General features: G+C 39.2%; 1 protein-coding gene across 15 annotated transcripts in view; it reads right to left on the bottom strand.

The window, feature by feature from the left end:
* Nucleotides 1-15,940, bottom strand: part of ptprsa (protein tyrosine phosphatase receptor type Sa) — a 243,552-nt gene that overhangs the window by 33,529 nt on the left and 194,083 nt on the right. For 6 of the 15 annotated variants that reach the window (XM_008406780.2, XM_008406777.2, XM_008406775.2 and 3 more), the window contains 9 exons: nt 12,288-12,881; nt 11,155-11,249; nt 10,677-10,927; nt 10,410-10,497; nt 9,471-9,683; nt 8,986-9,149; nt 7,450-7,461; nt 6,891-7,006; nt 114-161 (listed from right to left, as the gene is read on the bottom strand). In XM_008406780.2, the coding sequence (XP_008405002.1) occupies nt 114-161; nt 6,891-7,006; nt 7,450-7,461; nt 8,986-9,149; nt 9,471-9,683; nt 10,410-10,497; nt 10,677-10,927; nt 11,155-11,249; nt 12,288-12,881 (1,581 nt within the window). The remainder of the gene's footprint in view (nt 1-113; nt 162-6,890; nt 7,007-7,449; nt 7,462-8,985; nt 9,150-9,470; nt 9,684-10,409; nt 10,498-10,676; nt 10,928-11,154; nt 11,250-12,287; nt 12,882-15,940) is intronic. The other 9 variants (XM_017304368.1, XM_017304367.1, XM_008406782.2 and 6 more) reach the window with 5 other exon arrangements.

The raw sequence follows: 15,940 nt of genomic DNA on the forward strand, positions 1-15,940 counted from the left end.
TAAACTTGTAAACTGAGACAAGCAAAGCTAGAAAAACAACACAAAAGAAAAGATAAAAAAAATAAATATTTAAAATAATCTGGTAGAGATATTCTAAAATCGTGAAGACTAACTTTCATAGTCAAAATCTGCTTCACTCTGAGGACTGCTTAGACCAGAATCTGTAAAGAACAATAAACATAGGAGACAGTGGGTTCAACGACCTGCATTGCAACAGTAGCGGCAAAATAAACATGTGAAGTGATAAAATGCCATGAAGTAAAGCACAAAGGCGAGATAGCAGGTTTTGTTATAAGAACCAACARTTTATACTTGAAGAACAGACATTTAACTAGATATAAAAAATAAGGTAAAACTTTGTAGAGCTGAACAGGCTTTTACTATCACCAGCGAACACAGTGCCCCAATAAAAGTATTGGCAAAACCTACCCATCCACATGCTGCAATGTACTCAATGGRCGTACAGGTCAACCCTTTTCACTGACTCAACATCTCTTCCTGGGAATGTACAATATCACATCTTCCTCTACTGTCGAAACCTACTTCAGAATTTCAGGGCTATCTCGGAACTGACGACCAGTGAACATGCAGTAGTGTTTATATTCTCTGTTATTTAATGAACACATGGGAAGCACTCTGGGCATTGTTACTTGAGATCATTATAAATACCCAGAACTGTTTAAATGTGCCAAGGGAGAATAAGTGGCACGTAAAGGGGGCTGAAAACTTATGCACACTGCACTGCTCAGATTTTCAATTGTAAAACAATTTAAAAACCATGTGTTGGTCTATCATATAAAATCTCAATAAAACACATTGCAGTTTGYAGTTTTCAATTGACAACATTAGAAGATTAAGGGGTATGAATACTTTTGCAAAGTACTATACCAGCACCACAATCCTCTTCAACAGAGAGACTAGTTTTTTCTCACAAGTGTCAGCCTCTGCAACTAAAAGGGAGAGACCCCACATTAACAGAGATTGGGACTAAGAAAATTKATCTGCTACCTCAAAGCTTTCAGRTKGCTCCTTTGAGAAAACAGAGGAAATGACAGGAAAGTTGGGGGAACAAGCCCATGTTTTATGRTAAAAACTAACTTTGAATGGTTTCTTTGTCTGTAGCTTCTCACTGAGACCCTGGAAGTAAAAGGTGTGGACAGGGATCTGCATTCCTGGTTGACAGCTGTGGAGCCACAGATGATGGAAGTCAGAGATCCGAGGGAATCTTATCTCCTGTAGAAGCAAGGCTCTCCGAGGTCAAGTCAGACCAAGGCTATACTAGGACTGAATAATGTCTATCCGAACAGTCAGAGAAAAATGACTATTTTAACCTAAACATACAAAAAAAAAGAAAAAAAGAAAAAAAAGTAATTTAGTGGGATGTGTCAAATTTGCCTGTGAATAAATGTAAGTGCTGGCAGACAAGTTCTGGCTACCATAAAATTGACTTGTTCTGTATGATTCGGCGCAACAAAGCCTTTTGCTCGTCACACATTGATATAAACTGGCACGACAGTAACGGCGCCAAGCTTTAGGTGAGTTTACCTTGTTTAGACATCTTAGTGCGAAGACATCACGCTAGCGGCGTCAAGCGACAGCAAAGGGCTGAAGACACTGAACATCCCTCTCTTCCTAATTGATTTGTGACAATGACTAATTAAGCCTTACGGGTGGTACTCTGATCCCCTGTCTCTGAACGTCATTCATCACAGCAGGGGGGAGGTGCAGGCATGTCTGATTCTGTTTATGTGCGAGTGCGTGGCGTGTCTGTGATTTGACAGCGCTGTGAGGAGGAGGGCACGCTTGTTAAAGTCACTACCGTAATCGGGAGAAACATGCAGGTTGCTGATACCTACAAGTGTACTGGCTGGTCCTGGTGTGATTTTCAATGTATGCAATGCCTTTATCTGCAAGGAWATATTTGATTTGTATGTGCCGACATAATAAAGTGTTTTTTTTCTTTCTTCTAGCCAGAATCACGAGGGTGTCAAGTGTTGCACAAGATGCTGAAGTGGTGGGTAAAGTTGAAGAAAAGCAGATATGGAGGCAAAAAAAGAGAGGAAATAACAGAGGTGATAAAATGTAAATTCAGTGTAGCTGTTCTGTAGAGGGTTTTTTTTTTATTTATAAAGGGGAGGATATTCCATAAAGTTTGCAAGGTTGCATATTTGAATAGGGATGTTTAATAATGCTGTTGATTAAATAAAAATTTTTTAATCAATTAAAAAAATATATTTACTGACAGGAGACAAATGAAGAAAAGCATTTTTAATTTTTTCTGTAGTACCTGGCTGATCCAGAACCTGCATAATACATATTTTAATTAGTCAAAGTTAAATATGTGTTTGCCTGCAAGAGTCAGCTCATTTCTGTGTCAGTCTTTCAGACGAGCCCCATAGCCAAAAAGTTGTGAAAATGCTCTGGCAGCTCCTGGAGGCTGACGCTAAAACTAAATTAGCGTTTTTAAAAGCTACTGCAAAGCAGAAGCTCAGTGTCAAAGAACAGAAGGCAACTGCAGCCACAAGCAGCAGGGCAGTATTTATGTGCTTAAAAAAAAAAAGTATAAACGTACGCAACAAAGTGTATCAAAGATTTTCTACTGTAAGCAAATTCTAGCTTCTCTGCACTCATTAAATTGGATGTAAAGACTTCAGGGGACACTAAATCTAGCTGCCATTTTTCATAACACCATCTAGTGCAAAATCTTCTTAAAACGCAGCGCTACACAGAAACAATCCTTAGGTAGTCCTAAAATCAAAGGGAGTGTGTTTTACCTAATGTATCCAATAATACAACAGCCCTAAGCTTATATTAATATTTTTTTCTAACGTCTGTGTATTTGGGATGGTACTTGTTTGCACCATTTCAGGGTGAATAAGCATAATTCTTTATTTACCTCATTTCCAAACCACATTGTTGTGTAACAAGAGCCAGTCAGCCTCTTATTCCTGTGGTTATGCAGCAGCAGTACTTGGCAGATTAAAATATATGGTTTAGCATTTGGGGGGCGGGGGGTCCAATCAAATCTCAATGTTTAATTTCCTAAGAAGCAGCTTATGCATAAAACACAACAAAACAACAAAAATATAGATTTTTATTGTGACAGTGGATTCTTCTCTTCAACATTACGTACTTCCACAGCTTTGTTTGGTTCCTCTCCCCCTCCCCCCCAACATCTCAGGTAGGAAAAGGAGCAGCAGCCTGCGGGGCAGTTTGTACCGGCCATGTGTCAATACACAAACATAAYCTTTGAACATCTGCTCATAAACTGCTGAAAATGTAATATACCATCTAGTAGCAGGAGATCAATCAGTTATTATAGCTTGATAAAAAGGGTCATGAGCTCTCAAATTTTAAAGAACTCAAATGGTCCAAATGGTGGGCAGAACTACAGTCTGTGGAAAGAGTATGCCATCTTGAATCTTTATAAATGAACGCATAGTGTGAATATTAAACATRACATTTACTCATTTTCATGGTTAYCTTCAAAATGAATAAAAAGACTAAACTACTAAGAGAAATGAACTAAGAAGGAATACATAAGTACATCAGTTTTTTCCATAAATATAAAATGGAAGTTGTTTAGGACAAAMTAMCAATCCTTGGGTACAACTGGGAATATAAACTTGTGAATTATTGAATTGGTATTATTGCCCTTATTGAGTGCACTCTATGGACCATCGATTGGAAGGGTGGAACAAATCCAAAAGGCTTTGCTACATTAGTAATAAGCCACTTTCAAAAGACTTTTTAAAAGCTCGGCCTCTGACACCTTCAGGCATTTTTGCCATGATTCATGCAATGTGTGAGGAGGCACAGAGGTTGAGGTTAAATGTTGCACCTTTTAGTGGGAAAGGGAAGTAGTTGCAAAACTGAGTGGGTAAGTAACTGTGAAGTAGGGGAAAGTAGGGCTCCACTTATTGATTCTGAGACGCATGTTTTGTTTCTGTGAGGTACCACCCTAGGTGATTGACTCTTAAAGAGTCAAAGTGACCAGRATAAGGCAGGGCTACACTCCTGTGGAAATAGTTTTGAGCAGGCCTTCATTTAGTAAGATGAACTGTTTGTGCCATCATTTATCCGGTACTAATTTTTCTTTCATATAATACGATGAGAAACGAAATGATGTTACATGATATATGATGTTTACTGTAGACAAGTSCAGAATCTCATTTTGTACTTTGGTTTTTATTAGGATATATGTTGCATGTATATCTATAGCATGACAATAGACACCTTCARTGATGTTTTATTCACATGTCTTTGAAATCAGAAAGGTTASCAATTTTAACAGTTTATTTAATYGTTTATGGTTTCAGGGCAACATTTTTATTTTTATTTTGGAGAGCTAGTTCAATTTCAATCATGATTAGTTTTTCTAGCTTTTGACAGTATTGTTCACCTAACATCCTTTTTTTATTTGAAGAAAGAAAAGGGAAAATACAGAAAAAAGTGAGAAAATGGCAGAGTAAGGTCAGAGATAGACAGCAGATATCAACTTAGTTGTGCTGCTTTACGCTTTTAGCCCCATTTGCTAATCATACCATGGGCACAAAGAAYGATTGTGACAAAACTAGACGTTTTCTGCCCAAAGGAGTTGGAGGATTTCTTTGTGAGGCTGACACATTACCTACAGGCTTCAGAGCACACACACAACCACACACAGTGAACACACTCTCGAATAAGACTTTGCAGACTGGAAACATAATCAAAAACATATTTTATGTTCCTCAGCACTAGGGGTCACTGAGCGCACACAGCCAATGCGGCATATGCTCTGTTGCATTTGAGAGGTCTTGGATAACTGCACTGGGACTATGCCAATTGAACAATGGCTGCTATTAGCTGATGGGAATGTTCACAAATGCTCACCGGCCCTCTTAATTGGGCTAAAATGTCCACTCAAATYAAATTTCCTGGGTGTTGAGATAAAGAGAACAGCCAAGTCTGTGGAGCAATGTAAGGGTTGCTGAATGAGAACACTTGCTTTATATWAAGTCTCTGCATGTACCAGTACTAGTAAATGTTATGGGAAAATGGAGCATTAGATTGTAACACAAGTTTTAAATCCTTCATGAAAAAGAGCTGGAAAATGTAGCAGCTGATGGCAAACAGTCAGGCAAAGATTTACAGCGAGGGTGGTCATTGGAAGCTGAAATAACCACGAAGAACGCTTCAGAAAAAAATAAACATGGCAAATGAGATGATCCTATGAACTTGACCATTTCTTTGGCTAAGTGGGAATGTGCACCTCCTTTCAATCACACTTTTCTAAAATCTGACACKAAGAAGTCTGTTTAGCCCAAAGAAACAAACTCCAGGCAGCATGTCTGAACTCCCAAAGAAGCTGAAGAGGGATGCTCTATTTTGAAAACAGAGCCTTTTGATGGTGCAGAGGCTGGCCGCTGCTGACAGACRGGGATGACTGAAAGACATCTGGGCTCAGAGAGAGAGGCATAAAAGAAAGAAATAAAAAAAAAAACTGAAAAGAAAACAGGCTGATTCAGTTTTTACTCCCAACTCCAAAATATTTCCTCTTTTTTGGATGTTTGCAGGAATAGGTAAGGAAAACCCAACGATGGGTGATTTTTTTTTCCTTAGAAGGTTCCATGTCAAAATAAATATTAASCAGAAGTCTACATTAAAAACACAGGGCTTCACGTAAAAACTAAATTGTTGCTTTTTTGTGGATTCAGTGCTAACACACTAAAATACGAGTATTCATACCCCTTGAACATCTTTTTCAATTCCGACTGAGAATCTGTGACAACGCATAACATGTAAAAGAGTTCAATTCATTTTATATATTTTTTTGTACTTCTCTTAAGTTGCCAAGGAAACCAAACCAGCACATGTTTCCTGAAGGATGTTTAAAATATGTCTATGAAATTATTTTGCAAGCAWGCATTTGAAATGCCAATATTGTTAGTACAATGCTGATGATATACCTTTATATTCAGAACAAACCTTAAAGCTTATTACTGAGCAGCTGAAGCTAAACAATCCTGATTCACTTATGAGTCAAACAAACAGAACAAACTGTAGATTCAACTTTAACCAAATCATGAGAACCGCGACTGGAGCAAAACAAGWAAGTTCAAAACCACAATAATAATAAATAAAAAAGGTCTTATGGGAAATGAAGGAAAACATGTCAAATGAACTGTRGAAGCCAAACAGAATGTGTGGAGAATGTAATTTGCTCAGTTACAAACATCAGAGTTTTTAGGTTGGACAAACATCAGAAGAAAACAGACAAAAGTGGAAGCGTGTAAAACCCCAGAGAACAAAACAGGATTTGTATCCAGCCATAATTTCTTGCAATTTGTTAATCATTATTGGCTAATTGGTACATGGGGATATGGGAAATGTAGAAATATGGCCTGTAGCCAGTTAGAGAGCCAAAATAATGTTGAACGCTATAATGAACACAAAAAGGTAGAACATAAGTAAAACTATGTTGGGTTTTATGCACAATTTGTCAGTGAACAGTTGGATTTTTGTTCTGTAAAAGTGAATTAACTGTGCTATCTTTTTAGTATAAAATAATAGAATGCACACAGTAAAAAGCTGTAACTTGCTGTAACATTCGGCAGTAAATCCCTTTGAAAAAACAACAGATCTGGAGAATCCCTACAACTATTCTATATGGATGTTAAACAGTACTACGTTAAAGTCACTAAAACACTAACCCACTAAGTCACTACCATTACCCGCCAGCTGGTTTATGCCTCCTATTGGTTTATGGCTCTTCATAAAAAAATAAAAATAAAAAAAAGACCACAACTCTGCCATAGTCCATAGTTGTAACAAAACATGCAGCACAAATATTCTTATGCAAATAGAGTTTTACAGAGAATAATATCAATACTGTGAATGTGCCTCCCTACCTGGAGTTTGGAAGTTGATGCGTCTCATTTCCACGGGGTCTGTGGGATGGTGGGGTGTAATATCTGCATTGTTAAGCAGACATTTTGTGCGTGGCTCAGACTCTTTTCTCTTCCGACTGTGGAGCAAAAAAGAGCAGAGAAGCATAAAGATGACAAAYCATTGACAAGGGAGGAACATGAAGTCAAAGTGTTATCCAAAAGAACATTTTATTGTCAACACCTTTTTCCCCCATTTTTTTGATGAAAGCCACCACTCAAACCCAGAATGCTAGTTGTCAACAGAAGTAAAGTTAAATTCATAATAATTGGCCTTGTTTCTAAATGTATTACTTATTCAATGAAGGATATTAAACTTTTTAAGCCTTTGACTTTAAGACAAAGCACCTTTTTGAAAAAAAAAAAAAAAAAAAACAACAAAACAAAACAAAAAACAAAACAAAAAACTTGCACCTCTCTACAGCAAGAACTCAAGATCCTCCAGTGCTCTTCATATTCTAGGAAGCCAGGCTACTCCCTTCTTTTGTAAAATGCACTGAATCTAAGTAAGACTACACCTTACCTGTCTGGTTTGCTGTTTCCAGAGAATGCAACAGGAGCCAAATAAATATATAAAGATGGTAAAAACACAACACACAAGGAGAAAGGGAGAGGGGGAGGCAAGAAGAGATATAAATCAATAGAGAGCAGTTTAAAATTCACAGGGGTCACTGCTGGACTCGCAAAAAAGCGAGATGAAGTTCATCAGCATCTGAAGGGGCGAGTGTGTGTGTAAACGTGTCTGCAGATGTGTCAGAGTGAAAATAAGTGAGTGCTTTCTGAAATGTAGCTAAGCGCATGCATTTGTGAACATACGAGTGTTGTGTGTGTGCGTGTGCTGGTGTGTGTGTGAGGGCGCAGATACAGCGAGGAGAGGGGAATGTCAGGGCCAAGGGCAGACCCGGGAAATACTATTCACAAGGGAGAGAAGGGGGAAGCAGGGCGGGAGTAGTGGTGCAAGCATAAGATGAAGAGAAAGAGAACGGAGAAAAAAGAAAGAGATCCAAGGAGAGATGTTACTCTCCCTAACCACCAAGACTGAGGTAAGGCAAGGTCAGACAGCGGGGGGATCATCTGACAGTAGAAGGCTACACTTGTATTGCTCACCCCAGCCCTGGTACCCCTTTAGATAATTCAGGAATCTCCTCATGTGTATAGAAACTAGCTCTCACACTTGAGTTCTAACTTCCAGGATGTGGAGATAAAGGAAACAGCTAGCTGTGAAACAAGGGCAGCCTATTGACCTGATCCGTCGCTTTTCGCAGCTCTTTTATTGAGCTTGGATAGAGCAGCTGATAATTACTGCAAGCGTATCACTGAAAGCAATGAGAACCTAACTTAAACTAAACTGAAATCAATCAATTTGGAGGCATTTGTTTTTTTAATTAACCAGGAATAATTTACATAAATATCTCAGAACATAAAASTGATTCTTATGAGTTTTTTGAGCATCTTCTTAAAGAATGTCATCATCTCTTATTTCTCCAACCAGCTCACTTCTCATAGTCATCTTTTACCACAGCAAAGCTTCTTTCACATTTGCATGCAACAATGTTATTGGGTCTTTGGACATCATGCTGCAATGAATACAAAGCACGACCCCGCTTGAGCATGCTTCCTGACATGCAATTATTTCCCAATAATCCAATTCCTCACATAAACTACCAATAACCAGTTCAACATCAAATAATGAGAACACATTGTGATATTGCTGGACATGTGGAAAATTGAATTTTTATAGCACATTTAGTCCAAATAACAAAACATGGCATGGCGTTTGAGCTTTTATGACCGTATGGCTGGAGCAGGGACTAAAACTGCAAAGCCTTGATCCAGCTCAATGTCTAAATGGCAAGTTTAGAGTAATAATAGTGAGATGATATAATTTTTAACATCTGACAAAAAAAGCTAATTTYCTGGCAAAATATGGGGAAAGTAAAACTACCCGGAAGCCAGTMGGCTACTTCCCATCATTTAAGGTTGAACAATTTTATTTTTCAGAGTGCTGTCTAAATTATATTCCGAAATGACTATTTCAATTATTCCAAATCGAACTCACTTTTTCAAAAGGAGAATGGAGATGACAATGCCAATAATGAAGACCACAGCCAAGACGGGGCCGACCACCCAGATGAGTCCATCACCAGTCTCTACTGGCAAAGGATCCACCACCAACTCTGGAGTCATCACTGTGTCAGTAAATGGGCTGGTGGCATACATTTTCTGATGAGAAAAAAATTATAAAAAACAGAATATAAATTGAATAACATAGTGACAATGAAAATATATGATKAAAGTTATCAGCAGGCCAGGTTAGAGTTATACTGAACAGATATTTTGTGGTCAGCTTCTAATATAAATTAAGAGAAGCTTAATACAAACAAAATGTAAATAAAACGAAAGGGGACACTTATAATTCTTATAACATCTCTATCTGCAAGCCTGAGGCAAAAGTGAACAACACCTAAATGAGCTTCTGAAAAGCAAAATTGGTTAAAACAAAGCAACTTAAGTGTACTGAACTGAAATGAACCTGTAACTCACCCCCACAGTGGAGTTGAGTTCAGCCAGCAGGAAGAAGGCATATTCCTGACCAGGATCGAGGGGCTTGTTCTCGCAGCTGCTCAGGGGGTGGTCATATCCCACTGTGAAGGTGGAGGGCAGCTTCTTGAAGCAGGCTGTGATGTAGGCACTCCGCTGGTCCAGTTGAGCCAGCTGTCGCCGCGAACGTCGCTTTGGGATCACATCCCTCAGCAGCTGTTCAAAGTTGAGATGGTATTAGTTCATCTCGTCACACTTTTTCTTTCCGTATTGCAAATCCTACATATGTCTCAAATTATTTGGATTTATTAAGGATGGGTTTTCATTCTGGTTTAACATTTCTCTTAAAGAATGATAAAAAAAGAGAAATAATTTTGTAGGATTAATTTTATTATTGTCCAACAAATTACTTGAGTGTCTTAAGTAGATGAAACTGCCTGTGGATAAAATATAATGCAATGTCGATTAAAGAAGCTGCATGGCATTCAGAAGCAAAGAAAGAAACATTCAACTTTCTGCATTCAGCTCAGACTGTGGGCACAAACCATGGGGAATGTGTGTAATCCCAATTCCAAAAGGAATGGTTGTCGTTGTAGTTGATTTAGCACCAAAGGTGACCCCCAGCTATGGGAAGACTTGGAGAAGACTGCATAATTCTGTCTTCTGCATGCTCTGGGGGATAAATCTGCATTGCTGAGATGTTCTAATGTCTGTGCCCACTCTGGTAAATGGTGTTTACAACACTGCTCGCATTTACCACCATTGATTTGACAAACACAGAATGTCTAAGAGAAAACACAAGATTCCTCTATGGAGAAGAGTTTCTTCCTGCCAACACCCAGCATAGATATCATGCGATTTCTCCAGTCTAATCCTGTGTCCTTCACTACTGTGGAAGATTTATTCCATATTAAGAAACCTAATGTCTTTAAGAGATCTTACCTCTTCTATGTCCATTTCATCAGGATTCTTCAAGTTTTTAACTGTTCCTGATGTTCTTTTAAGAGGCACCACGACCACATAGAAGTACCTGCAAATGTACCAGGAAAATAAACATTTGAATGTATAAAGTTTTTTTCTTTATTCCTTAGTTCTAACTAACTGCAAGACTTAAGAATATTTTACTAATATGTGCACTACCCATAAGCAGGCTGTGATGTAGTGCCTACTGGCATGGTAGGCACTACCAACATATTGTTCTATACTCACTTGACATCCCCACTGTTGAATGATGGAAAAGACATAGTGAGCTTGTTCTCAGCCTCAGCGTAGATATCCAGTTTGGGTTTCTTGATCAGAATGAAGGGTGCCGTACTGGCTGTCACACGATGCCTGGGTTCACCATCCAGGCCTTCTTGGCATTTCACCCCAAATTTATAGGTACTGCTGTGTCTGAGCCCAGTGATGTATGCCTTCAACTTCCTAGCATCCACGTCCATCTTTTGCCCGTTATATTCAATCTAGATTTCAACATATTAAAATGTTCACTTTTAGAACATAGCCGTATGAACTGGTAAATAAATAGGTAACAGAGAAATGCTATTAAGAATTGTGTCCTTAAAATTAGATTTTTTAATTTGTTTTTTTCAAAATATGAATGACAGTCAAACAATTATATAAAAACATTGTACAGGTTCAAATTTAGTTTATTCCAAGRACTCTACTTGGGATATCTTTTTAAGCTCACCATGCATTTGTATGGTGATCCTCTATCTGAAAACTTCCACCCAATGACTATTGTTGTCTTGGTGGCCCACTTAACAGTAAAATTCTTTGGGACATCTGTTGACAAGACAAATATGAGAAAAGAAAAACAAAAAAACAGATCGAACAGTAAGTCAAACAAATAGAGACAAAAAAAGAGGAATAAATGAATAAGGTCGGCTCTAAAACAAAAGCTGCTCCTCCCCTGCAATGCTCCTCTGGGTTAAAGAGTGAATGCAACGGTCATCTGTGATTGGCTGGGAGAAGGGCAATGCCACTGGTTAACACACAAAGCACGTACGACTCATTGACAACAAATGGAGCACAAGTGTACGCCCTTTGGCTGGCCATCACTGGGAGTGCCAAACCATCTCACCACTGACTTTGAAYCATGACCACTTGATTAACAATTGACCCTTGCAAAACACCCAATGCCAACTATTCCTACAGTGTTGCAGAGTTTGAGTTGGCACTGCCAATGTGCTGCCACACAGACACTGAGACAGACCCAATACACTGCATGCCAACAGTCCTGAGCAGTGCATCTGTGAGATGCCATGCCACAAGCTGTCCTGTTAAGGGACAAAGGAAAGGGAGAAGAGGAAGGGAGCTTTGGGAGAAAAAGGATGTTAAGAAAGAAAAAAAAAGCATCTAACCCAAAATTAAAATAAAATCAAGTTATAGTCATAGTTGTGTAATCCTGAACACCCCAAACACACAGTTGCTGTGACTGGATTTGACTGAAGTCCTACCTTTTTTGAAAACTGGGAAGTGAGATGGCATAAGCGGCGTGAATGTGCTCAACAAAAGGCTGCAAGGACCGACAGGAGTATCTGACCAGCAACACTTACCTTAAAAATTCTAGGCTGCTCTCCACTTTCTCAATATGACTGACTGACTTACTGACTTTCATTTTTACCTGGTTTGGGTTAGTGATGTAAGTAATCCAGGGAAGGCTAATTAAATACCAATCATTTTTGGAAGAGCGGTCAAGTTGGTTGAAGAAGTTGATTGGATATTTTCTTTTTTTWAAATATTTTGGTAAACGTGAACCATACTTTGAGTCAATTTCCAACCCCCTGCATCAGGGTTTGAAAAGAAACAGGCAAGCCCTACCTGTRGTATCAATGGCCATGGTCCGATACTGGATGGGCGGGCTGTAGGGCCCTGGACCTATACTGGTGTGGGCACGTATTTTCACATCATATGCAGAGTTCGGTTTGAGGCTGTTGAGATCAAAGCTAGACTGGTGGGGAGGTAAACGGAGTTCTTGTGGCGCTTCTCTTGTTCCGGCTTCTTTATAAGCCAGAGTGTACTCTGTGATGACCCCATTCCTCTCTGCCAGCACTGGTGGAGACCAGGACAGCTGCACTGAGCAGCATGTTACCATTGAACCCTCGTTAATTTGAGGGTATCCCCCAGGGGTATTCTCAGGAACAGCGAGTTCTGCCACAGCCTCTTCCCCAAAGCCCCCTTTGCTTTTGGCGGAGATCTTAAAGAGATAAGTGGCACCCCGGTGAACGTTGCCCACAAAATACTGCCGTTCATGGGGAGCAAACTCCAGTGTGGCCAGAGGGGAGACGTCTTTCCGGCCAAACTGGAGGCGGTATCCCTGCAGGTCCATTCCATTTATCAGGTCTGGAGGATCCCAGTGAACAACAGCTGAAGTCTTTGAATCTTGAGCTACTGACAGATACGGCGGACCAGGCACTGTGCAAAAAAAGTAATGGAGAAAAATCTTACTCTTCCATTTACACAAGGTTTAATACCATTTGTAGAGATGTTACTAAATTAACTCAACAGACAAACATAATGATTACTGAATAGTTGATATTTTTAGTCAATAGGTTTTAAGTCATAGATCAACACAAAATAGAATACTGTGGTAGGTCAGCTTCCATTAATAAACTAACATTCTCAAATGGCATATTTATGCTTTACTTYTCTTAATGTTGCAAAGCAAAGCTAAACTGCATATTTTGCATGATTCATAAAGCATGTTTGTATTATGCTTTCTGCATATGTGATCATAGGAAACACAAGTTCAAACATTCCCAATTATTAATGTTAAAAGATCACAGAGACTAAAGCTACACTCCCAGTTATAATTCAAAGTATTTATCAGTTAACACAACTGAGTGAGCTTGTCTAGAATGGTGATGTGGAAGATCCTCAGCAGTGATAAATTCTAGAGTGATCGTTGTTCCCATTATCATTTAATGCTACATAGAYGCTTTAGCTACCAGAATCTCAGAACTGYAAAGCCTCACTAAAGATTTAAACAAAGAACAGTTCCTCTTTTAACTGTTGTCATCTTTTTACTTGTAAACTGTCTGCTCTACTCAGGGGCCCAAACGCCATTGCTCRGGGCAGCCCAGTTTTGCTGCTCTCATGGATGACATCTCATCCAAATCCTGTTTTCAAAGGCCCAATCACTCAGACAGAGGTAGCAGGATTTAAAAGAAGCCTGCAGGTTCTCACCAGCTATAAAAGTTTTAGGAGAGACAAGTGTGGCTGATTTGTTCTAAAGCCACATCTCAGCGTAAATAGGGGCTACCTTGAATCTATTTTCAATAACTTGCCATTTCTCTGTGTCTTTGAAGGTAGTGCCAAAACAAGTCATATTAATAACAATTCAGACACATATGTTTTGCTCTCAGACCTCAGGAGTCTTTCCAGACTATTTTGAAAAGGATTTAGGAAAGTGGCACTTTGWTTTAGAAGTGAATATTATAGTACTTTCTTCCTATTCTTCCACAGAGCTGGCCCTCGAACTCCCTGAGGGAAACTATCTGGAGGATAATTATGTGATGACTGAATCAGAAGACTTAGGTGTAGTATGAATTATAGCAAGCACACAGACAACACTGCAATGCGCCATAAAAAAAAAACAACAACTTGAGAACAGAAAAAAGTTATTCTGCATTTTGTACATTTGGAGATTGCCGTTTTTCTAATGGATACTAAATAGGGTAAGACGAATTAGATGAGAGATACAGCTATGAAATGGAGATACAAATTGGTTAACGGCTGAATTAAGCAGAAACTGGTGCATTTAAGGAGCTATTGCAAATGCTAACTTTATCCAATCACAGAAAAGTGAAAAACAGACGAATGATCATCCACAACGAAAGAATTGCAATTATGATTCATCTACAAAACACCAAAAAGCTGTTTTGCCACATTCCCGTCTGCAGCATGAAAGCAGAATGCATTAAAAACATGCGGTACTTCACAAAGCCAAACCCTAGAGCTACAGAGTGATTGTGTAACACAGAACAGGAAATAGTTTATTTACTTTATGAAATTTAATTTGATTTGGTGAAGTGATGATGTATTTATCATTCACAAAGCTTGCCAAAAGAATTGATAAACTAGGTTTGCAGCAATTGTATGAGGTCTTCATGAATTTATCAAGCTGAATAAGCTAAAAAGAACTCTAATTTTGATTAACTACAGTGAAATATTTTCTGCATAGAATATACTGTATTTCATTAGCAGTGTTAGGAGCCCCACCGATGGATGCGACTGTTTTGTTCYCCACTTTACATTGCAGGTAAGTGTCATATATAAAGACTTTTCTCTTTGCATCTTACATGAAATGTATTTGCTGTAATAGTGTATGAACTCTCAAGATMTCTGTTTATGTTTTCCCAATTTGCCACTACCCATGTTTCTGCATCGTACGTACGTTCTGCGTCATACGTACGTACAAACACACATACCATATTCTGCTGTTTAGAATCCACTTTCTCTTGCCTTATTAGTCGTTTGTGTTTGCTAATTKCAGCCTTTCTGGAGACGGCTGCTAGAAGGAAATGGGAGTGAGWGGGTTAGACGGTGGATTGTCAGCAAAGCTTTTGCCCATAAGGGAAAGGCGCGGGTGTTGCATATTGGGTGAAACAAATCCTGCTAATACTTCTTGGCTACATGTTACAGATCAGCTTGGTGTCATTTAAAAGCCCACTCTGCCTTCATGCTTGCAGTTAATCAAGAAAATGGAATCAGAGATAATGATCCTGGGATGATATYATGGGTGCATTTTCCATTTTCATTTTTTTTATTTTTATTTTTTGCTTCTCTTTGAAAATCAACAGGCTGCTGTGTGTATCCTTTGCAGCCTTTGTAACCCCAGCAACCCCAGCGACAGTTTTATTATTTGTACATTCAAAACTGTGGCCTAATGCATTGTAGGGGAGAGGGATCAGGGGCACTGAGCCAGCAGATTGGTGTCGGGAGGGGAGGTGGAAGCCGGGGATTGTTCAAGCTGTGTGTATGTGTGTGGTGCCACAGGGTGATGATAAGAGAGCAAGGGCATGGTGAGGAGAAGAAAAATGAGTGAATGAGGGATGATGAAGGTGACTAGGGACAGGGAGCAATCAGCTGCAAAGAGGACCCACAGGGATATGAGGAGCCTGATATGTTTGTGTGTGAGGGTGAAGGTACATGAGTGATTCTGGGATTTCTGGACACCTTGATTGTCCTTTTCTTCTTTACCCTTTTCTTGCCACATTTCATCACTTCTTCCCCTAAGCTATCCTCCACCACATTCTTGTATATCCAAACCTCCTCCCCGTCTCTCTGTCTTTGTCCATTTCATAACACACCCTGGTTCAATCCCTCCATGTGGAACTCCTGGCACGTTTCTCATCAAACTGCAGAATTAACAGCTTTCTGTTGACGCTCACTCACCGACTGARAAAGGGGCAACAATGTTTTCTCCTCCTCACCTCCTCTCTTATGTCTACCTTTCATGYACTTGACAGACA

This window comes from Poecilia reticulata, linkage group LG4 (genome assembly GCF_000633615.1).
Source record: "Poecilia reticulata strain Guanapo linkage group LG4, Guppy_female_1.0+MT, whole genome shotgun sequence".
NCBI classification, from domain to species: Eukaryota; Metazoa; Chordata; class Actinopteri; order Cyprinodontiformes; family Poeciliidae; genus Poecilia; species Poecilia reticulata.